Source organism: Erinaceus europaeus, chromosome 14, assembly GCF_950295315.1.
Source record: "Erinaceus europaeus chromosome 14, mEriEur2.1, whole genome shotgun sequence".
Classification (NCBI taxonomy): domain Eukaryota; kingdom Metazoa; phylum Chordata; class Mammalia; order Eulipotyphla; family Erinaceidae; genus Erinaceus; species Erinaceus europaeus.
In genome coordinates, this window is record NC_080175.1 from 30,397,316 (window position 1) to 30,421,247 (window position 23,932).

General features: G+C 43.0%; 1 protein-coding gene across 1 annotated transcript; it reads left to right on the forward strand.

Annotated features, from left to right (window-relative positions):
- Window positions 1–1,397: 1,397 nt before the first annotated feature.
- Window positions 1,398–22,990, forward strand: GOT1 (glutamic-oxaloacetic transaminase 1). The gene is made up of 9 exons (XM_007534277.3): window positions 1,398–1,709; window positions 4,278–4,459; window positions 16,698–16,821; window positions 17,281–17,393; window positions 17,600–17,704; window positions 19,013–19,163; window positions 19,250–19,415; window positions 20,559–20,701; window positions 22,426–22,990. The coding sequence occupies exons 1-9, from the start codon at window positions 1,592–1,594 to the stop codon at window positions 22,563–22,565; spliced, it is 1,242 nt and encodes a 413-aa protein (XP_007534339.1). The 5' UTR covers window positions 1,398–1,591; the 3' UTR covers window positions 22,566–22,990.
- Window positions 22,991–23,932: the final 942 nt, after the last annotated feature.

Consider the following 23,932-nt stretch of genomic DNA (forward strand, 5'->3'; position numbering starts at 1 on the left):
AAGACACTTGCAGCACTGCTTCACCACTCCTGAAGCTTTTCCCCCTGTAATGTGTGCGCTTAGCTATTAGGTAGGTGCATCACTGTCTGGACCCTGGCAGTTACTTTTAAAGTTAGAAATTATGTTTCTGCAAAACAGCAGAGGATGCAAAGGCTGAGGGTTATTACACAAAGCTTTATTTTTCTTTCTTCTTATTGCTTTGAATGGAAAATACATTGCATTATCCAATAATTAGAGGCTTCTTTCACCATTTATTGACTATTAAAGTGCAAGAAAGAGAGGTAAACTTATACAGGGTAAGATCTCTAGCCAAAAGCAGCTTATTCTCGACAAGGGACGTGGCAGATGTGCAAGGATAACAAGCATTCAGTGAGTGCTTACTACATACACTTCATATGTATTAAAGTGACATAATTTCACAACCCCGAGGAAATGGTACTATTACTACCCCTTCACACAGTGGAAATCGAGAGGTTAGTTAACTAACTTGCCTAAACCTGCCCAAATCTGTTAAGTGGCAGATTTAAATCTAGGTACAGAACCTCAATCTGGCTGCAACATTGTCGACAGTTTTTGATTGGACTGAGAATTAAGCCAAGATTTAATGGAGGAGGGGGAGGCGGATGCCTTCGCCGGGCCCCGACGGTCACCAGGTGCAGAGGGGGGGCCGGAGAGAAGGGTGTGTCAGGTCACCAACACGCGGACCAGAGAGGCGGCGGGTACCAGCCAGCTGACGACTAAGACCAGCAAGACCCGGCTAAGGGCGATCGCGGGGGGGGGGGGGGAGAGGAAAGGGTGCCCACCCAGATCCTGAAAGTCCTTGAGAACCAGAGGCGCAACAAAACAAACAAAAAAACAACCCTCAAATTATACAGAGTGGCAGGAGGGAATACCTGTTCCCTCCCCTTTTGCTGATCCCGTCTGAGATCGAGGCGGCACCCACCCACATTTCCCTGCGGGATTAACCACCCTTGCTTTCCAGATGGTCAAGATCGCAGCACCGGCTCGCGTGCAGCACGTCCTGGCCCGGGGCTCAGGTCCCCAGTGCAGACGTCGCCAGGTACCTGGCAGTCAGCCCGGACCAGGAACACACTGGCTTTGACCACCTGCTCCGCGGGTAGCAGGAAGTCCTCCTGAACCCCCGCTGGCCACCTCCCGGCTAGTTCTACAGGCCAGCGAAGGTCACAGAAGCCGACTCGCGCGCCCACTAACCGCGGCTCCGCCCCATAGCATTGGAAGCCCCAAGGAATAACAGCCTCAGCGATAGGAGCACGGCATGCCAATCAGTTATAACTCCCGCCCCCGTTTCCAGGGTCGCGCATTGCATTGGCTGCATCATTACCGGCCTCTGATAAGATTCTCTTACTGAATTGGCTTAAAGCATCCCCGCCCTCCTCTCCCTTCATGCGTCAGAAGCTGTTGATTGGTTAACCGCGTTGCCAAGCTCCCGACGCGGTCCCGGCATTGGAGGGCGCGGGCCCGCCCCCGCTGGTTAGGTGAAGGTGAGTGTCTCCTCCAGCCTACGCTGCCAGACCTGAGCGAGTGGCTGCCGGCAGCTGGTCAGGCTTTTTGCGGTCTCTGCTCTCCCGCCATGTCGTCTTCATCCATCTTTGCCGAGGTTCCGCAGGCTCAGCCGGTCCTCGTCTTTAAGCTCACTGCTGACTTCCGGGAGGATCCGGACCCCCGCAAGGTCAACCTGGGAGTGGGAGGTAAGGATGCAGTGCCCGAGTGTCAGCTGCCTGGGGAGTGGAGCGCACGCGGCCCTGGTCCGGCGCTGCCGGGAGGGGGGGGAGGGGGATGGAGAGAGAGATGGAGGTAGAGGGAGAGGGAGACCCAGCCAGCCCGAGCCCCGAGAGGAGGCAGCATGTAGCCTGTCCATTACAGAAATGGGGAGATGACGTTCCTGCAAAAGGGAGATGTGTCAAGGTTCACACGGAACAGGTGTAGTAGCCAGGACACAAGCCCAGCTAACGTGTCATCTTTACATACCTTGCCCCCCCCATACACACACACACACACACACACACACACACACACAGGGAAAATGATGGTTTTTTTTTTGTTGTTGCTGCTATTGTTTTGTTTTTGTTTTTATTAGAAACAGAGAGGGAGAGTGCAATAGAGACGACAATACCTAAGCTTCCTTTATTGTGGTGGGAACCAGGCTTGAACCTGGGTTGCAGCCCGAAAATGATGTTTTAATAGGCAGCAGAATAGAAGATATATTGAAAGATTGCTTTGGATTGAATTGGAATGGGCGCCAGGCCCCTCAAGCTCTTAAATATAGACTATATATACAGTGGTGAACTAATATTAATGTTACTCTATGCATTTTTCATATTTCAGATTTTATTGGTTCTGTTATCTTCATACTATCTTTCAGAGTTTTTGTGAGGACTTCATACATTTAAAAGGCTTAGAACAGAACCTGACAGAAGTTTTTGTGTGATTAGGTGTTACCAATAGGTTTTACTAATTAGGTGTTATTGATTTGACTTTTCAATATGTTGAATAAATTATTTTTAGTCTAAGAAGTGCAGAATAAAGTAATTTATGACATTGGTTTAGAAATAAACGGTTCATGCAGATACCAGCCCACGCTAGAAGATACTGACTCAGAAACAAAGTATGTGGTTCAGATGGCCACCTCTGTTGTGACAGTGCTCCAACCAGGATCCTTATGCCAATTCTGCGCTACCACCCAGCCCCCTTAAGTGAATCTTTATGTGTGAAATGTGATATATTAAAAGTGTTACATAACTATTATTTTGATGATTGGTGGCACCTGTCTTTTGTGGATGGCTGATAGCTAATTAAAGGAGAATGAAAGTTCTTTTTCGAGTGTTTTTTAAATTACATATGTGTGTGTTTGTGTACATATATATATATTATTGAATAGAGACAGAAATTGAGAGGCAAGAGGGAGAGACACCTGCAGGCCTGCTTCACAAGTGGTGAAGCTTCCCCCCTTCAGGTGGGGACCAGGGGCTTGAACCTCTGTTCTTGCACACTGTAACGTGAATGTTTAACCAGTGCGCCACTGCCTGGCCCTGCTTTTTCCATTTTTTGTATGTCATAGCTCAGCTTATACACATCTTGAAGTATACCTTTTGTGAAAGAAGTGAATCACAGGATTTTGAGGAAGATACTTTTTCCCCCTTTTTTGATCTGCCTTCCTCAGTTTATTTTTCATGTGTCACTTAAATGATCCTTGAGAGTGAAATGTACAGCTGTCCATGACACTCTCTGGCTTAAATGATGCTACTTAGAAGAAACTTCAGGCAGGGACAGAGAGATAGCTTACTGGGTAGATTATGTGCCTTGTCACTTGCACAATCCAGACTCAAGCCCTGCCACCATGTGGAAGGTACTATAGCATTGGGAGAAACTCTGGTGCTGTGATTTTTCTCCCTTTCTATATGAGTGGAAAACATTGGCCTAGGAACAGTGAAATTGTGCATGTGTGGGGCCCCAGCTCCAAAAAAGTGAGAGACAGGGAGAAAGAAACATATACAATTATAGGGAAAGGCAGGGAAAACAAACAAACAAACAAAAAAGCCAGTGAGTGGATAACTCACAGTGGACTAAATAATGCTTTTAGTGTAGAAGAAATTTGCAGTAAGCAAGATCAGCAATTAAGAGATAAAATTAGATCAATAGCAGTATCAAGCGCTTGAAGTGGGAGGCATGGTCACATGTCAAAAAAGAGCACAAAGATGTGTTTAAGTGGGGCTTGGAGGTGATTGTACAAACAGTTGTTGGAATCATCAGTTACAGGATGTTTGTTACCAGTAGTCCCATTTCTGTCCTTATTGTTTTAAAGGAAGAGTTGGCCTGACTGCTACTCACTCCTATACTTAGGTTATAAGGTGCAACATTCATCTGTCTCTCTTTCTGGAAATGTCTTGGGAAGATGTGAGGGAAGGAGATTGCTGGGCCGATGGCTGTAATGATCTCAGTGCACTAGTGATAACGACATAGCATTTGCAAGATCTTTTTTAGTTTGTAGCTTGCAAGTCCAGAGCTTTATCCACTTTGTCACCCACCGCCTTACCAACTGTAAACTGATTTTGTATGCACTTTCTCACTCGGCCATGCTCTGGTGTTCTACTTCTTTTACATTCTTCTTGGCTGTCAGGTAGTAGGCAAAGTGAACTTTAATTTCCCATGCTGCTCTGTTTTGATTGCGAGGCCCTAGAACTCCTTCTGTTCACAGTTGCAGGCTTTCACTTGGATGGAATTTAAGACTCCATCATTCCACCTCTTTCCCATTTCAGCTTACCGCACAGATGATTGCCAGCCCTGGGTGCTTCCTGTAGTGAGGAGAGTGGAGCAGAAGCTTGCCAGTGACAATAACCTAAACCATGAGTACCTGCCGATCCTGGGCCTCTCAGAGTTCCGAACATGTGCTTCTCGCCTTGCTCTTGGGGATGACAGCCCAGCTCTCCAGCAGAAACGGGTAAGTTTTGGGTGAGGGTTTATTTTTCTCATTTAGAAACTGTGAAAGTAAAATAGAAGTTGGAAACTCGATTTCTTTTAAAGTATTAGGTATCTTGTTTATTAAACTGTCAATGAATATGGATTTAAGTCATGTGACCTTAGGAACTCGATGCAAATAGTGTGACCATCCTGTCTATGAGACTTGCTTCTTGGATAAACTTTTTTTTTTATTATTTATTTTTATTTTTTAATTTTTTTAAGAAAGGATTAATTAACAAAACCATAGGGTAGGAGGGGTACAACTCTAAACAATTCCCACCACCCAATTTCCATATCCCACCCCCTCCCCTGATAGCTTTCCCATTCTCTAGCCCTCTGGGAGCATGGACCCAGGGTCATTGAGGGTTGCAGAAGGTAGAAGGTCTGGTTTCTGTAATTGCTTCCCCGCTGAACATGGACGTTGACTGGTCGGTCCATACTCCCAGTCTGCCTCTCTCTTTCCCTAGTAGGGTGTGTCTCTGGGGAAGCTCAGCTTCTTGGATAAACTTTTATTTTGCCTAGTAAATCATCAGATTCCAGCTGCTGGGTTTGGTGCAGCCATTGGAAATGCCAAACCCAGGTAGTCTAATGATCAAGAGGTCAGTTTCTGGACCCAGTTCTGCCAATACTTTGGCTATCGCCTGGGCATTTCCCTCTTTGGCTCTTGCATCTCATCTACATGTTAGAAAGTGACTGCTCTGTAGTTAATTGCTACACAAGGAATTCACGCATAAGGGATGATTAAGGGTTCTCTGAACCCCTGAAGTGCAATGCAGAATTTTTTGTGCTTGTATATTTCTAGGAAGGCAGGTCATAGTTTCTGACAGCATCACTGAAGGACTCTGTGGCCCCCCAAAAGTTAAATCACTACTATCACTTCTGAAGTCTAGTTGAGTCTGAAGTTCCTGCCAATTCTAAAATTCTCTTTATTTTTCTAGCCTTGATCTCAACTTTTTTCATTTAAGTCTTTCCTGATATGTATTCTGTATGTAACTAAAGATAAATGGAAGAAGAATTACATTTGGAAATAGACATAGGCGGGAATTGGGTGGTAGCGCAGCGGGTTAAGCGCATGTGGCGCAAAGCGCAAGGACCTACATAAGGATCCCGGTTCGAGTCCCTGGCTCTCTACCTGCAAGGGAGTCACTTCACAGGTGGTGAAGCAGATATGCAGGTGTCTATCTTTCTCTCCCCCTCTCTGTCTTACCCTCCTCTCTCCATTTCTCTCTGTCCTATCCAACAGTGGTGACATCAACAGCAATAACTACAACAATAATAAAAAACAACAAGGGCAACAAAAGAGAAAATAAATAAATAAAAAAAAAAAAGAAATAGATATAGGCTTTCTGTCTCAGCAAGTGGTGTGGTAGAGATTATCAGAATTGTAGGGATTCAGAAAGGGAGAGAGACTTACTGGTCGGGCCTGGAGTCATCTTGAGCTGAACTTTGGGGTATAAGACTAGGGCACTGGCTGCACATTACTGCCACCTGGGAAGTTAAAAACAACAAAAACAAAAACTGCTGATAGCTAGGCCCCATGCCAGACCAGCTGAATCAGAATTTTGGAGGGTGCCACCTATCCCCACCCTTGCTCCCTCCCACTACTCCAATTCCCTTTCCTCCATGGACATTATTTTATAAGCTCCCCATGTGATTCTGAAGCACAGCTTGAGTTAAGAACAACAAAGTACAGAGAAAGGAAAAGTGAGATAATTGTCCAAACAGTATTAGTCCAGGCACAAAGGCAGGAGGCAAGCAGATCTAGGCTGTAATGAAACGTCCTCGATAAGTTAGCACTGAGGACATTTTGTGCAGATCAGATAGGCTGGCTTTGGCAGCCAGAATCGGGGAAGCCAACTGAAAGTTTGAGCATAGGGGTTACCCAATCAAGTTGTTTGAAGAAGACAAACCTGGCTGGGTGAGTAGGAAGAGCTCAGATTTTTGCAACAGTGCAGCTTGTGCAACTATTGCCCTTCTGGGCCAGTGACCCGAGACAGCCTTCATTCATGGAAGGGACCACATCTTGGAGTCAGCACTTGTTCCCAGATGCCTTCATAAGCAGAAAGTCAATCAAGTGAAGGATGCTCATAGTTACATTCTTTTGTATGTCAGAAAGCAAGGAGGCTCAGTCTTAGGACTTAGGTCAGTGATGTTAGGCAAGTAATTAATTAGAGCTTTGTCTCGGTAGGTATGAGACTATTTCACTTGCCTTAAATTGAAGGAATGCACATAGAAAGGATAGAGTTTAAAGATTATGTGTGGCATTGGACCATTGCTCTGAAGAATCCAGTGTTTCCAACAGGAGAGTCCTGATGACCTTTAAAAATGGGTACTGGGAGTCGAGCCGTAGCACAGCGGGTTAAGGGAACGTGGTGCAAAGCTCAAGGACCGGCCTAAGGATCCCGGTTCGAGCCCCCAGCTCCCCACCTGCAGGGGAGTCGCTTCTCTGTCTTCTCCTCCTCTCTCCATTTCTCTCTGTCTATCCAACAGTGGTGACATCAACAGCAATAACTACAACAACAATAAAAAACAAGGGCAACAAAAGGGGAAATAAATATATATATAAATAAATAAAAATGGGTACTGAGGGGCTTGGGAGGTAGCACACCAGGTTAAGTGCACATAGTGCGACATACAAGGATACCAGTTCGAGCCCCTGGCTCTCCACCTACAGGTGGTGAAGCCTTTTCTCTCTCAATTTCTCTCTGTCCTATCCAGTAACAATAATAACAACAACAATGGAAAAAAAAATGGTGGCCAGAGCAGTGGATTTGTAGTGTAGGCACCGATCCCCAGCAATAACTCTGGAGGTGAGAAAAAAAAAAGTGGGTACTTGGTCAGAGTGATAGATAGCTCAGTGTTAAGAGAACTGGACTGGCATGCCTGAACCCCCAGAGATCCTAGGTTCAGTCACCATATGACAGAGTTGAGAGGTGCTTTGACTTCTCTTTCACACACACATGAAAATAAAATAATATTAAAAAAGAAAGTGGGGAACATTGGGGACAATTGCAGGCTATCTTTTGAGACACAGTTGATAATTAGGATTCTGTTGCTGGCAAATGAAAACAGAAATTCCATGTGGGGAGCTTCTTTCTTTAAGATGGTATATATTTCTTTTTTTTTTAATATTTATTTATTTATTCGCTTTTGTTGCCCTTGTTTTATTGTTGTAGTTATTATTGTTGTTATTGATGTCGTTCATGGTTGGATAGGACAGAGAGAAATGGAGAGAGGAGGGGAAGACAGAGGGGGAGAGAAAGATAGACACCTGCAGACCTGCTTCACCGCCTCGCCTGTGAAGCGACTTCCCTGCTGGTGGGGAGTCGGGGGCTCGAACCGGCATCCTTACGCCATCCTTGCGCATTGCGCCATGTGCGCTTAACCCGCTGTGCTACCACCCGATTCCTGGTATACGTTTCTTATACAATTAACTGTTTGACAGATGCTTGCTCTTCTGCTTGCTGCTCTCTGTTTAGATCACTTAATTCTGTAAGACAGGGTTGCTGCTTGGGGAACATAGCCTTTCCTTTTAGTCTCACTGATTCTGTGCTATGTGTTTGATTATATAACAATGTTAAGTGGCAGTTCATTTAAATAGCAGTGTGTAAATGTCTGAAGAGTCCTTCTTCCTCCCCCCCTTTCTCCCTCCCTCCCTTTATGAATGCTTTACATCATATTAGACATCTATGTCCTAGGTACCAGTTGGTACTGAATTTTGAGTCTTCTTTCTGTAGAGGTCTTTACCATTGCTAGACTACTGTCTTGACTCAGTCCAGTTCTTGCAATATCTTTTGTCTCTATTCTCTTCCTCATTCTAGGGAAACTGCATAGCGCAGCTAGCATGACTACCTTTAGCAACAAAAAGTGCCAACTGCTCCTCACTCCTCCACACACAGTTTGACTGTTATCTACAGGCCAGAAGCCAGGCTTTGAGCTGCATACGCAGCACGTTTTGTAGCCAACCTTCACCCTGTTCTTCCAGTGACTCATGTCTCCTTGACCCCTGTGGTCCTGCCATTCTAAGAAGCTGTTGTTTATTCTAGACACCAGGCACTGTCATGACTCCAAGCCTTTGCTTCACTGTTCGCTCTGCTTGAACCTCCCCTCCCCTACTTCACACATCTGGGTCCTAAAGGTCTGATCAAAGGTCACTTTAGTGCTGAATCTTTAATTCTATCTGGCAGAGTTCCATGACTTCTTTGTTATCATAGGACTTTGTCCACAGCTTGGTAATAATTGTACTTTCTATGTTTACTATATAATTTTTATTTATTTATTTTTTCACCAGAGCACTGCTCATCTCTGGCATATGGTGGTGCAGGATCAAACCTAGGACTTTGGAGACTCAGGCATGAGAATCTGTTTACATAACCATTAAGCTGTTTACCCCCACCCATGTATAATTTTCTAAGTCTTTTTTTCCCTTCTATAAGGTTATAAATTCCCCTGGGCAGGAAGCATGGCTTTTTGGCTTAGCTCCCACATGTTCAGCATTTAACCCCTAGTCTAGTATCTCAGAGATCCTCAAATACTTAGATTTACTCATTCATTCAGTTGGTAGATGAGTGCTCACTATTAGGACTAGGCGTTGTTTAAGGTGGTGGAACTCAGTGATGACCAAAACATGCAAAAATCCTTTGCCTGGTTTACTGTTTTGTGTAGAGAACTAGATGTGGTATATTTAAAGATGATAAATGCTATGCTGGCAAAATAGCTCACTTGGATAGTATGCTGCTTTGCCATGTGTGCAACCCAGGTTCAAGCCCTACCCCTGCTGCATTGGAAGAAGCTTTGGGGCTGTTGGTTTCATTCCCCCTACCCTCCCATCTCTGTCTTTAAAAAAAGATGATAAATGCTATAAAAGTTGAGCAGGATGTAGACAGAGTATATTGGGAATTCTGGGAGAGGGAGAGAGAGTGGATAGTTTTAACTAGGGTAGCCATAATAGAAATGACACTTGAGCCAACACTTGAAAGAGATGAAGTGTGACTTCTTTGTCTTTGTCTTCATCTTCTCTTTTGTGTTTGGTCTTTGGTGTCAGGGACTGATCCCATACTTAGTGTTAAAAATATAAGGCATAGGGAGCCAGGCAGTAGTGGAGCAGATTAAACACAAATGGCACGAAGTGCAAGGACCAGTTCAAGGATCCTGGTTCAAGCCCTCAGCTCCCCACCTGTAGGGGGCATCACTTCACAAGCAGTGAAGCAGGTCTGTAGGTGTCTATCGTTCTCTCCAACCCTGTCTTCCCCTCCTCTCTCCAGTTCTCTCTGTCCTATCTAACAATGACATCAATAGCTACAACAATAAAAAAAGGGCAAAAAAGGGAATAAAAATATTAATATATATATATGGAAATAGGGTGCAACTTGGGTTGTCAGGTGTATTGCAGCAAAGCAAAAGACACTGGACAAAGGAAAGATGGGGGCAAGGGAGAGGGTGCCAGGTACCCAGGACATAGTGGTGAAGAGCGACATGGGTTAGTGACAGGACTGATGTGCAGACACCTATCACGTGGAGGCAAGAAACCGTACTTGGGTATCAACTGTCCTGTAAATAATTATCTCCCCAATAAAATGAAAAATGTTGAGTGTAGGAAGGGTAAGGTATGGTGACACCCATCTTGTTGGAGATATGGAACTGTACAACAACCATGTAAATCAACATTTTGTCAATAAAGTGATTTTTAAAAATTGAGCATAGGAAATAAAAAAAAATCACGCCTTTGAATATATTCACCCATATCTGTATGCACCTGTCATGTTTCTACGATAACTTCAAACTAAGTTCATGGGAATAACATGGTAAATCCATGAAACATAAATGCCTGCTTGGGTTATATCACCTTGATAGGAATATATCTAAAGAATCCATGTAGGGCACAATGTGGGATGAAACCTGTACAACAGTGGAAAGGGGCCGTGCTCAGAGGAGATGCCAGAGCACCAAGTCTGACCTCAGGGTTTATTTTCACCCCAATCTGCTGCTTTTATTTCTCTCTATTTTGTTCAAGTTCTCATTTTCCTGAGTGTCAGCTTTGCTTCTGTTTCACATTTCAGATAGTTTTCTCTCCCTGGTGCTTAGATCTCTAAATACAAATCAACCAGTGGGGAATAATGGTGATGATAATTGGTGTCATTGCCTTCCCACTGACTTAAAAGGGATTTCTGTTACTTATTTATTATTCATCATGAAAGTAAGTTTGGAGTTGAATGAAATTTTTTCCCCAGTTACCTTGTAGAGATCCATTGTTGACTGATCATTTAGATCAGGAATGACTAGGCTTTTCTTATCTGTTTTAACAGTCATTTGATTTTCCTTATCAGCATGAGCAATTAGATTTTTTAAATTATCTTCATTTATTTATTGGGTAGAGACAGCCAGAAATCGAGATGGAAGGGGGAGATAGAGAGGCAAAGAGACAGAGCAGAGACACCTGCAGCAAAGCTTTTCCCCCTGTAGGTGGGGATCAGGAGCTTGAACCTGGGTCTTTGTGCATTGTAACATGTGCGCTCAACCAGGTGTGCCATTAGCATGAACAATTTTATAATGTCTTTATTAATAATCATTTATTGCTTGATGATGTTCCCGGAGCAGGGGCATATTTATTTTTGTTTTTTGGAATTGTAACTATTTCTTAATGTTTATTGAGCACTTCCTTTTAAAATTTTTGTTTATTTTTTGGATGGAGGATAAAAAAGGGAGATAGAGAGGGAAAGACACCTATAGCACTGCTCCACCACCTGTGACACTTTCTCTCTGCAGTTGAGGACCGGGGCTTGAACCCAGGTACACAGACATGATACCATGCACTCTACTTGGTGGAGCCATGGGTGACCCTGATGTTTTAGAAGTTTAGCATCAATTTTTATGGACAAACTAAGGTCTTCCTATTCTTTTGCCTTTGTCATGTCTGAGGAAGCTTCTGAAGCAGTGTTGCAGGTATCCATCTTCCCTGCCCCTCTCAATTTCTGTCTATAAAAAGTCTTCATGTATAATCTCATCAGAGCCTCACACAGCTCCCCATCAGGTGAGCACTGAGATATTGGCTTATGACAAGGATCCTCGGGCATCTGGGGCCTCAAACATGCAAGTCCTGTGCTCTGATACTGAGTTGTCTCCTTGACCCCAGTGCTAATGTCAACAAAGCAAAAATTTCTTGCAAGTATTTCTTCAGGAAATTTTATTTTTATCTTTTTATTATGAGTGTTTTAAAATAAAAGATACACAAGACAGCATAACAAATAGACCCCACATAGCCATTACCTGACTTCAATTATTTATAGATGACCATCTTTTATGCCCCCTGCCAAACTTGAATTATCTTACAGCAATTCCTAGCAGTCATATTTTTAAAGTATTTACAAATAATGTATGAGTATATTCTCCTCATTGGGGAAAAAAAAAACCTCTATAGGGGACTGGCAGGTTGTTCACACATAGAGCCACGTGTTACCATGTGCATGGACTCAGGTTCAAGCCCCAGACCACCTCATGAGAATGCCTCCATGAGACTGCAGCAGTGTCTGCTCTGTCTCTCCCTCTTTTTAACTTTCTACTATAGGAGAGAAAAGATGGCCACTGGGAATGAGAGTCATGCAGGTACTGAGTCTCAGCAGTAACCACAGTGGGGAAAAAAATGGACTTACACAGTAGACCAAGAGTCCCCTTAACCCATTATTCTACAATCCCAGAGGTTGTCACTGTTGTCAGTGGGATGCGTGACCGTCCTTTTATTTGGATAGTTTTCTCGTGATCTTTTCTTTATTTCTCCTTAATCTTTTAGATACGTGAAACAGCATAGAATTTACTACATTTCTCTGCTAAGTTATGCTAAAGCCAAATTAGAAGCAAGGATGGAACAGGTGAGCAGGATAAAGTGATAGAAGCTGAGTGAGAGGGTGAGGATTCAGCCAACTCTGTCACATTCTAGTTGTGCATCTTATGGCAATGCACTTCCTCAACCAATTTCATTAGCACTCGCTCACTAGGTGGTGGGGCGGGGGGTGCAGCACAATAGCGGCGCTGTGTGAGACTGATGAGATTGTACATGAAGGCTTTTTTTGTTTTAATATAGAGAAAGAAGTTGAGAGGGGCAGGGGAGATAGATACCCACAATATTGCTTCAGAAGCTTTCTCCTCTGTAGGTGAAAACCTGGGGCTTGAATTCAGATCCCTATGCACTGTAAAATGTGCATTCTCAATCAGGTAAACCATTGTCCAGGCCATGAAGGCTTTTTGTAAGAGGTAGACATATTATTGCCTGTGTGAGATCATTTTGGAATGAGAGAAGGCCAAGAAGAAATTTAAGCTTTATTTTATTTTACTTAATTTTATTTATAAAAAGGAAACACTGACAAAACCATAGGATAAGAGAGGTACAGTTCCACACAATTCTCACCACCAGAACTCCGTATCCCATCCCCTCTTCTGAAAGCTTTCCTACTCTTTAACCCTTTCGGAGTATGGACCCAAGGTCATTGTGGGATGCAGAAGGTGGAAGGTCTGGCTTCTGTAATTGCTTCCCCACTGAACTTGGGTGTTGACAGGTTGATCCATACTCCCAGCCTGCCTCTCTCTTTCCCTGGTGGGGCGGGGTTCTGGGGAAGCGGAGCTCCAGGACACATTGGTGTGGTTGTCTATCCAAGGAAGTCTGGTTCAGCATCATGCTAGTATCTGGAACCTGGTGGTTGAAAAAAGAGTTAACATACAAAGCTAAACAAATTGTTGACTCATCATGAAACTAAAGGCTGGAGTAGTACAGATGAAGAGTTTTGGGGGGGGTCTTCATTTTGTAGATAGCTAGTAGGCATATTTTAGTTATATTCCAAAAGGCCTGTGGCTATACTAGTTTTTGTCTTTGTTCCCCCCCCCCCCCCAGCCTGAAATCTGATATGTAGGGGGATCCAAGTTATTGTCTGGGGAGATGATGTCATGGCTGGTTAAAGGACCAGAAAGCTGGGTCAGGGAAGAGAGTAGCTCCTAAATATGGGAAAGGTGTATAAATATTGTTGACTGTAAACCCCATCGATTTGATGTCATCTGGGGCTCATATTCAGCTTAGGAGCCTATGTGACCTCTGCATCCCTGTAGATCTGAGCTCACATTCTGTGGTCATGAGTAGGAATGTTCCAAGCTGCCCCAATATCAGGACCCATCTTCCTCAGGTGTAGCATAGAGTATGTTGTCCAACCTCCCTTTGGAGGATGAGACATTCTCTGCCTTTATCAGAAAGTTATATTCTTATGTTGCCTTTTTTGTGTGTGTGAGAACACATTTCTTTTTTTTATTAGTGATTTAATAATGATTAACAAGACCTATAGGATAAGACAGGTACAATTCCATATGATTTCCACCACCTGAGTTCCATATCCCATCTCCTCCTTTGGAAGCTCCCCTATTCTTTATCCCTTTGTGGGTATGGACCAAAATTCCTCATGGGGTGGAGAAGGTAGAAGGAAGGTCAGTGAAAGGTGGCACTGGTTGCATTAATTTGGTTGAGATTGGCAGATGCAGTAGCAGTATGTATCAAGAGAAGCATGAAGAAATATAAGGAAAGCCCCTAAAGGTTCCAGGACTGGGAAAAATATGGATTTTAAAGAGAATGAGGAAGGTTCCTTGCTATCTTAGAGTTTCAGAAGGCAGCAGATAGTTACTATTGTAACCAAGTTATTTGGGAGCTTGGTTTATTTTGAAAATCCCATGATTAGAATTTACTGTACCATAGGAGGTCTCGCCATGATTTATGTCATTTAAAGTTATTTACAAATAGCTTTATCTTAGATACTGACAGGATTGGTTGCTTCTGGTCTCCCTGGTCTATTATAAGTGACTTAATATTTCAAAAAAAGTTATGATTAGGGAGCCGGGGAAGCCGGGGAGTAGTGCAGCAGGCTAAGCGCATGTGGTGCAAAGTTGCAAGGACCTGCATAAGGATCCTGGTTCGAGTGCCTGGCTCCCCACCTGCAGGGGAGTCGCTTTACAGGTGGTGAAGCAGGTCTGCAGGTGTCTTTCTTTCCCCCTCTCAGTCTTCCCCTCCTCTCTCCATTCTGTCCTAACAAACAACGACAACAATAATAATAACTACAACAACAATAAAAAGACAATAAGGGCAACAAAACGGAAGGAAAAAAAGTTATGATTAGAAATGCATTAACTGTGGCCAGGTGGTGGTGCACCTGGTTGAGCACACATTCCAGTGTGCAAGAACCTAGGTTCGAGCCCCTTGTCTCCACCTGCAGAGGGAAAGCTTCAGGAGTGGTGAAGCAGGGCTACAGGTCTCTCTCTGTCTCTCTCCCTCTCTGTCACCCCCTTCCCTCTAAACTTCTGGCTGTGCCTATCCAATAAATAAATACAGATAATTAGAAAAAAGAAATGCCTTAATAATTTAAGTCCTGTGTTAGAATTTAATCAGCTTACAAACTTGAAACATTAAGTACTTAGATTAATGGAATGTATACTCAGAATTGAAATCTATGCCTTTGAAGAGCTCAAGACAATCTATTTTCCCCTCTCATATTGGGTAAAAAGTGATTTATAAAACTATAAGGTAGTAGGATTATATATTAACACCATTCCTGCCACCAAAGATCTGTGTCCCTGCTCCCACCCTCCACTCCCCCCAACAGTGGAGCTGAAAATCTGCTCTTTCATCCCCTCCCCCAAGAGTTTTTTACTTTGGTGCAATACTGCAAACCCAGTCAAATTCAGTTTTATGTTTCCCTTTCTGTTCTTTCTCAACTTCTGTTTATGAGTAGGATCATCCCATATTCACCTTTTTCTTTCTGGCTTGTTTCACTTAACTTGATTCCTTCAAGCGTCATCCAAGATGAGGTGGAAAAGGAATTCATCATACTTGATAGCTGAGTAGTATTCCATTGTGTATACATACCACAACTTTCTTAGCCACTTATCTGTTGTTGGACACCTGGGTTGCTTCCAGGTTTTGGTTATTATAAATTGTGCTACGATGAACATAGGTATATCTTTTTTTATGGATGTGCTTGACTCCTTAGGATATATCCCTAGGAGAGGAATTACTGAGTCACAAGGAAGGTCCATTTCTAGCCTTGTGAGGGTTCTTCAGACTTCTCTCCACAGGGGTTAGACCAATTTACATTCCCACCAGCAGTGCAGGGGAGGGTTCCTCTGTCCCCACAACCTCTCCAACCTTTGCTGTTGTTGTCATTTCTCATGTATGACATTCTCACAGGGATGTAGTGGTATCTCATTTGGTATCTTTATTTGCATTTCTCTGACAGTCAGTCACTTGGAGCATTGTTTCATATGGTTGTTGGCCTTCTGTATCTTTTCTGTAGTGAATGTTCTGTTCATATCTTCTCCCCACTTTCAAATTGGGTCATTTGCTAAGTTTGGTGAGCTCTTTATATATTTTGGTTGTTAGCCTCTTGTCTAATGTATGGCATATAAAGATCTTTTCCCATTCTGTAAGGAGTCTCTTTGCTTGAGTGATGGGTTTTTTGTTTGTTTGTTTTGTTTTTTGCTGTGTAGAAGATTTTCAATGTGATATAGTCCCATTACTTTACTTTTGCTTTTGTATTCCTTACAACTAAGTCTATATCATCAAAGATGCCTATGAAATTTAGATGGAAAAAAGTTCCACCAATATTTTTTCCTCTTAAGTATTTGAGAGTTTCTGGTCTAACATCCAGGTCGTTGATCCATTTGGAGTTTACTTTTGTTTCTGGTGAGATATAGTGATTCAGTTTCATTCTTCTGCATGGAGAACATATTTCTGAAGATTAATAAGCCTGTGTTAAAGCAATGAGGAAGAGTGTTGTGAATTAATATTGATGACAAACTATACACAATTTACAGGCTTCTGCTGGGCAGTTTTCATAGTGGGATGGGTGCCAAAGCAATGTGTTTATTTGTCTTCCTGAGTATATTATAAGATGGCCTTGGGGTGTCTTCTAGCTCTGTGTTCAGAAGGAAGGCTCTTTCTTGAGAGTCAGACTTTCTGGGTTAAAGATCTTCTCAGTAGCTGGTAATTTTGTGCCACGCTTCACTTCTCTTAACCTCAAAGCTAGATATATTTTATAATGGTACCTTTTTCATATGGTGGTTAGGTTTTGGTGAACTGAATGCATTTAAAGGACTTAGCACAGAATGACACAAAATTATTGCTAATTAGTATTTCTCCTAATGTTATCTGACTTCAACATGATCAACCAATGTCCCTGCTTCTTGTCTTTCAGGTAGGAGGTGTGCAGTCTTTGGGGGGAACTGGAGCACTTCGAATTGGAGCTGAGTTCCTAGCGCGGTGGTACAATGGAACCAACAACAAGAACACGCCTGTCTATGTGTCCTCACCCACCTGGGGTGAGTCCTGTAGCTGTAGCATGAGGAGAGACAGAAGTTGGGGGGAATTATGCTTGTGACTCAATCATATTCATTGAAAATGTGACCCAGCTGACATTTGGGTGTGGTTTGAGCAGTGGATGATGGTAGTATATGAGTAACATGATACTCAAGTTCAGATTAAAATACTTTTCCCCAAGACACTTGGTAGACTTGTATTTTAACATATGTTGGAACTTCAGAGGAGGCCTAAAATGTAAATCCAGGAAATCCCATTGTAGTAGGATATACGTTTAGCTTGAATAAAACTGGATAACCTGGTCTTCCTTACAGTCATTCTTCTAAATCTTAATCCCTTTACCTTGGTGTTGCCAGTGAACATTTAACCTGTGAAGGCCCTGGAAACTGATCTGTGTGTCCTTTTCAGCCATGCCTCCCTACACTGGTTAAAGATTTAATGTTTCACCCCTTTGCTTGCAGAGAATCATAATGGCGTATTTGCTGCCGCTGGATTTACAGACATTCGTTCCTATCACTACTGGGATGCAGCGAAGAGAGGACTTGACCTCGAGGGTTTCTTGAATGATCTGGAGGTGGGTAGCAAGAAGAAAAATCAAATGGAATCCCAAAGTGGCAGAAGGAGCAGGGAAGTCTCTAGATCAGTCGACTAGTGGGTCTGAAATATCTTTCCTAAGCCAGATGGTGCTTTTTCTAAAATAGGATGTAAGTGTGTTGCCCCTCACACTGTCTTCCTACTTTCTGGCCAGCATCAGAGCTGCTGTAACTTTCTTTTCCTTAGAATGCTCCGGAGTTCTCCATTTTTGTGCTCCACGCCTGTGCACACAACCCAACAGGGACTGACCCAACTCCTGAGCAGTGGAAGAAGATTGCCTCTGTCATGAAGGTAACTGCCTTTCCAGAACATCTCTTAAAAAACTACGTATCTTATCTAGTGTACTCAGAAGCAATACCTGCTTACTGAAGAATGCAGAACCTCCCAGACTCCCCCCCCAAAAAAATAAAAAAGAATATTAACCATAGATCTTGTTATCCAAAGAAGACCACTGTGGCCATTTTGGTACTTAGAGTATCAGTTGATTGGCCTTAGTTTTTGTTTTTTTTTTAATTAGTATTATTATTTTTCATGTGTATTATATATGTTTGTAGCACTCCTTTTTTAATTTATTAGTGAAAGAAAGATACAGAGAGAGACAGAAATAGACCAGAGCACTGTTCAGCACTTATGGTTGTCCTGGGGATTGAATCTGGAACCTCAGAGCCTCAGGCATGAAAGTCTTTTTGCATAGCCATTATATTATCTCCATAGCCCTGTAGCATTGTTTTTCATGCATGGTTGTATTGCATTAAGGGCTGATTAAATAAATCAATGGACATTTAGATCTCAGGCCTATTGTTTTTATAACATTTATGTAATAAATTTCATTTTTGTTACTTTTTTTTTTAGATATATTTTGTTATAAGAGAGAATGATTAAGTTGGGGGGCACAAAAGCATTGCTTATTAGCTCTGGCATAAGGTGGTACCAGGAAGGAACGAACCTGTAGCCTATGGAGCTATAGGTATTTAAGCTGGTATTCAAACAAACTAAGCTATCTCTCTGGCTTTCCTTTTTGTTATTTCTTTTGTATAACTTTCTAGATAGAAATTTTTACCTCAGAGTGTGTGTGTGTATTCCAGAAACTTATTTTAAAAAGTTTTTATTGGGACCGTGATGGCAAACCTGGTAGAGTATACATGTTACAGTGTGCAAGGACCCAGGTTCCCTGGTCTTCATCTGTAGGGGGAAATCTTTATGAGTGATGAAGCAATACTACAGGTTTCTCTCTTTCTCTGTCCCTCTCTTCTTCTTCCATTTCAGTTTCTCTTTCTGTTCCATCAAATAAAAGAAAGAAAGAAAATACAAAGGAAAAAAAATGGCTATTGGAAGCAATAGACTCATCATGCAGGCACCAAGCCCCAGTAATAACCCTGGTGGAAATAAAAGGGGAAAAAAAAAAAAACAGACTTAATTGCAATTGCTATGTTTGTGTATTGGTATCTAGCTGAGTAGAGAAAAGTATTTAAAATGGTGGCTGGAGGCAGAATGAAGAGAAGTAGGAGAGTTGGACTATGTTAGAAACTCTCCCAGGGCCAGTGGGGGAGGAAGGCTCCAGAAGAATGTCCTGTCCTGACTCACTTTCCTTCCTTGCAGCGCCGTTTCCTGTTCCCCTTCTTTGACTCAGCCTATCAGGGCTTTGCATCTGGAGACCTGGAGAAAGATGCCTGGGCCATTCGCTATTTTGTGTCTGAAGGATTTGAGCTCTTCTGTGCCCAGTCCTTCTCCAAGAACTTCGGACTCTACAGTGAGTGCTCCCTGAGCTACAACCAACTCTCCCCACCTCACTGGGACCCCTGAGGGCTGGTTCTCATCCCATGTTCCTCTCTTTAGATGAGCGAGTGGGGAACCTGACCGTGGTTGCCAAAGAATCTGACAGCATCCTGCGAGTCCTTTCTCAGCTGGAGAAGATCGTGCGAATCACTTGGTCCAACCCCCCAGCTCAGGGGGCACGGATTGTGGCCTCTACCCTTTCTAATCCCGAACTCTTTAAAGAATGGTAGGTAAGGGGCCTAGAGGGGCCTAGTCTGAAGAGCGAGGGTAGAGAGCAGCCATTGTCCTGATATACTTAACGGACTTTGCCTTTCATGCTGGCAGAGGCAGGCAAAGTTCCTTTCACCTCTTTGACTCTCAGCCCTAAAGTAGGGCTGGCAGCTGCTCGAGTGGAACACATCATGTGTGCGATACACCACACTGGAAACAGGACACACCCCACAAGTAGCAATTCCTCCTCCTCTCCTACACCCAGGCTTCTGCTTCTTACAGTGAAAGCACAGGAAGGAATTCTTTTTTTTTTTTTTTCTTCAAGGTTATCACTGGGGCTTGGTGCCTACACTATGAATCCACTGCTCCTGGAGGCCATTTTCCCCATTTTGTTGCCGTTGTTGTTGCAACTGTTATTGTTGCCATTGCTGCTGTTGTTGGATAGGACAGGGAGAAATCGAGAGAGATGGGGAAGACAGAGAAGGGGAGAGAAAGATAGACACCTGGAAGACCTGCTTCACTACCTGTGAAGTGACTCCCCTGTAGGTGGGGAGCTGGGGGCTCAAACTGGGATCCTTACGCCTTATACTGCTCCTTGTGTTTCATGCCATGCACACTTAAACTGCTGTGCTACTGCCCAGTCCCGAAGAAGGAATCTTGACAGAATAGAATAGTCATTCAAGTTCCAGTGACAGATATTTTTACATCATTCTCCATTCTATTTACATATATTTTATTTTGAAACTAAGGTTTTTTTTTTTTTGTTTTTTTTTTTGGTGCCAGAGATGGAACCCAGGGCATCATGCATTCAGTTATTCCAAACAGAATAGTCTTCATATATTTGCTAAGTTTGCTATTGCTGTTTATTTAGGCCAGACAGATATGTTATCTTGTCTTTGTTAGCAGCTCAGTGAAGCTTGAGGTAAAATAGTATGTAGTATTATAGCCAACATACTCAAGGCTGGCACTGAACTCCACCCATCAGTTAAATATAGTCCTTTTTTCATGATTCTTGTCTGTTTTATTTACCCATCCAGTCATCCATATACAGTAATAGGCAGGTTATGGTGTTATTTTTCATTTTACTAATTGCATGACAGTTTTTAAACCTGCACATTCTCTCCTGTCTGGACTGGCACTAACATCACTCTTCATTCAGGACAAAGAATGTGAAGACAATGGCTGACCGGATTCTGACCATGAGGTCTGAACTCAGGGCGCGATTAGAATCCCTTAAGACCCCTGGAACCTGGAACCACATCACTGAGCAGATTGGAATGTTCAGCTTCACTGGACTGAACCGTAAGTCGCCTCCCCACCTGGCCAACATGACCCCCAGTCACTGTTCTTATACTTGGCTTCATAAACTAGTGCCCAAGTGGTCAGCCATGACTGGACCAGGACAAGTTAGGTTTCCCCAATGTGCCCCACCCATCACCTGGACTTCTTGAGTCTCAGAAGGCATTGCTGTGGTCTGCCCTGTTAATCTAAAATGAGGATTTTGATGTTTTTATGGGCTGGGAATGGCTGAGTCCCAGTTGCGATTTGTAGTTTGGAACCTTGATTTGTGAAGTGTCTCAATAAATTCTCAGGTTCCGTTGGACTTTCCTTAGTCCCAAGTATAAATCTTATATATGGTTGCTGAGTGACCTTATTTAAAAAATATTTCTTTCTTTTTTTATCTTTTTAAAAAATATTTATTCCCCTTTGTTGCCCTTGTTGTTTTATTGTAGTTATTGTTGTTATTGATATCTTTGTTGTTGGATGGGACAGAGAGAAATGGAGAGAGGAGGGGAAGACAGAGAGGGGGAAGAGAAAGACAGACACCTGCAGACCTGCTTCACCGCTTGTGAAGTGACTCCCCTGCAGGTGGGGAGCTGGGGGCTCGAACCGGTGATCCTTATACTAGTTATTGCTCTTTGTACCACCTGTGCTTAAGCTGCTGTGCTACCACCACCCGACTCCCGTTTATCTCTTTATTTGATAAGACAGAAGAAATTGAGAGGTTAGTGGGATATAGGGAGAGAGACAGAGAAACACCTGTAGCCCTGCTTCACCACTAGTGAAGCTTCCCCCAGCAGTGTTGGAATAAGGGAGCTGAGAAGTACCAGGCCATAGAGGTCTCAGCAGTTCTTAGCCTGTTGGTTTAAGCACATGTTTATCCAGCACCTGTCGATTATGAGGCCTTGTACAAAGTATTATGAAATTGATATGTCAAGAGAAGGTTCCTGCCTATTGGTCAAGGCTAAGTAAACACAGGTTAAGGAAGAAAGAAAGCGCTTCATAACTTGTTTTTTTTTTTTTTTTTGGTCAATGGGATGATTGATCAAATTGGATTCTTTTCTTTGATAGAGATAAGTATCCTGGTGAATCTAATATGTAAGGTTAGGTTGGGAGGTAAGTGGTCCCTGATTAAAATTTCCATGAAGAAAAAGCATGTTAAACTTTCCTGGCATCAGAATGTTGGCTAATAAGAGTATTTCCCAGAATCTACTTAGCCATATTTTTCTATATGTCAATGGCACAAAATAGCTTCTTTTGTCTGCTTCTGTGGGAATTGTGTGGAATTGTACCCCTCTTATCCTATGGTCTTATCAATATTTCCTTTTTATAAATAAATTAAAAAAAATCAATTTGAAGTTGTTGTGAAGTCTCTTAGCTTGTATTTCTTTTTTTTTATATATATATTTATTTTATTTATTTATTCCCTTTTGTTGCCCTTGTTGTCTTATTGTTGTAGTTATTATTGTTGTTGTCGTCGTTGTTGGATAGGACAGAGAGAAATGGAGAGAGGAGGGGAAGACAGAAAGGTGGAGAGAAAGATAGACACCTACAGACCTGCTTCACCGCCTGTGAAGCGACTCCCCTGCAGGTGGGGAGCCGGGGTTCGAACCGGGATCCTTATGCCGGTCCTTGTGCTTTGCGCCACCTGCGCTTAACCCGCTGCGCTACAGCCCGACTCCCAGCTTGTATTTCTTAAAGGATTCCTGCTATTCTGACTATTACCCTTTTCTGGTTTTCAACAGCCAAGCAAGTTGAATATCTGATCAATGAAAAGCATATCTATCTGCTGCCAAGTGGCCGGATCAACATGTGTGGCTTAACCACCAAAAATTTAGATTACGTGGCCACCTCCATCCATGAAGCTGTCACCAAAGTCCAGTGAAGAAGCACCCCTGCTCTCAAACCAGCACCACCAAAGTCGTTCCTGCCACATGTGTCCCCTGCCTGCACAAAGCTAGTTGTATACATCATGGATTAGCAACTATTGAAGGACTGGGAAGGCTTCCCTGGGTAGGTGGCCTCTGCTGAAATTGGCCCCACATGAAGAGAACACCCCTTCAAAAGAAATGGGGGCCTGGGATTAGAGGAGTGGTTTTGGATCCCAGAGCAAATCAAGGTTTTTATTTAAGAAGAATAAAAAGGTACTTTAATCATGAGATGTAGATATCTTGGACACTCCCCTCCATCCCTACTAGCAGCTGGAATATTGCTTGATTCCATTCAAAGTCTAACCCCCAAAATCAAGTTGCCTGAAGAGCCAAGTGTCACTGTGGGTGTTGGCTGTATCATTAAAAATTGTGATTTCCAGCCAGAGTGTCTAGCCCTCTCTGTACAGTTGTGTCCCTCACCCTACGCTGTAGCTCTTTAGCTTTAGCACGAGTGATGTAAGGAGGATATTTACAACACACACACACACACACCAGCATTTGTCCTTGGAATGTGTACTGCATTTTGATATTTTCAGGTCCATTCTTTTGTGTTCCATGTCACCAAAACAGACAAGAACAAAATAAAGTGTTAGTCAAGACCTGGGGAACTGATTTCGTGATGCACTAATATGTGGTCACCCACAGTTTGGCATGAATGCTATCAGGGGATTTACTAGTTGGTCAATAAGAATCAAGAATGTATTCTTGCAAGATGCCTCCCTTTAGTGAGTGTGCTTCTGCTGTGTTGCTTTTGTGGGTTTGTCCTTCAGTTATATAAGCTGCCTTCCCATATAACAAGAGTCTGGATTCAGAGAAGGGTTGACATCATGCAGGGTGATCCTAGAACACACCAGTCTTTCCCATTGTAGTCTATTAAAAATAATTAGAGCCTCTTTAGATCACATTTTCCAGAACCCCAGGGTCTTTCCACCACTCGTGAAGCTTCCCCCACCTCCCCTCTGGTGGGGACCAAGAGCTGGAATCTGATTCCTCACACATGGTAGTTACCATTTTACCAGTTGCACCACAACCCATCCCCTTCAAATGAGTTTTGTAGAATTTGGTAGGGTTGAATCTTCTTTAAAATATAAAGATCACTACCTAGTTTTGAAATATTAAAAAGTACCTTTGAAAATACCATCTCAAAAGGATCTGGCCCTTTGAGGACTAGAGTCTTGGGGACTGGTTGGGGTCCTAGAAGTCAGCCCGTTCTAGCTTTTCTTCTCCCCCAGCCCAAGTTGTCCTTTCTGTATCGTCTCTGACTGGACATTTCTGCCTGGGGTGGGAGGAGGGGTAGTTTTTTCAGTATGTGGTGAGGTAT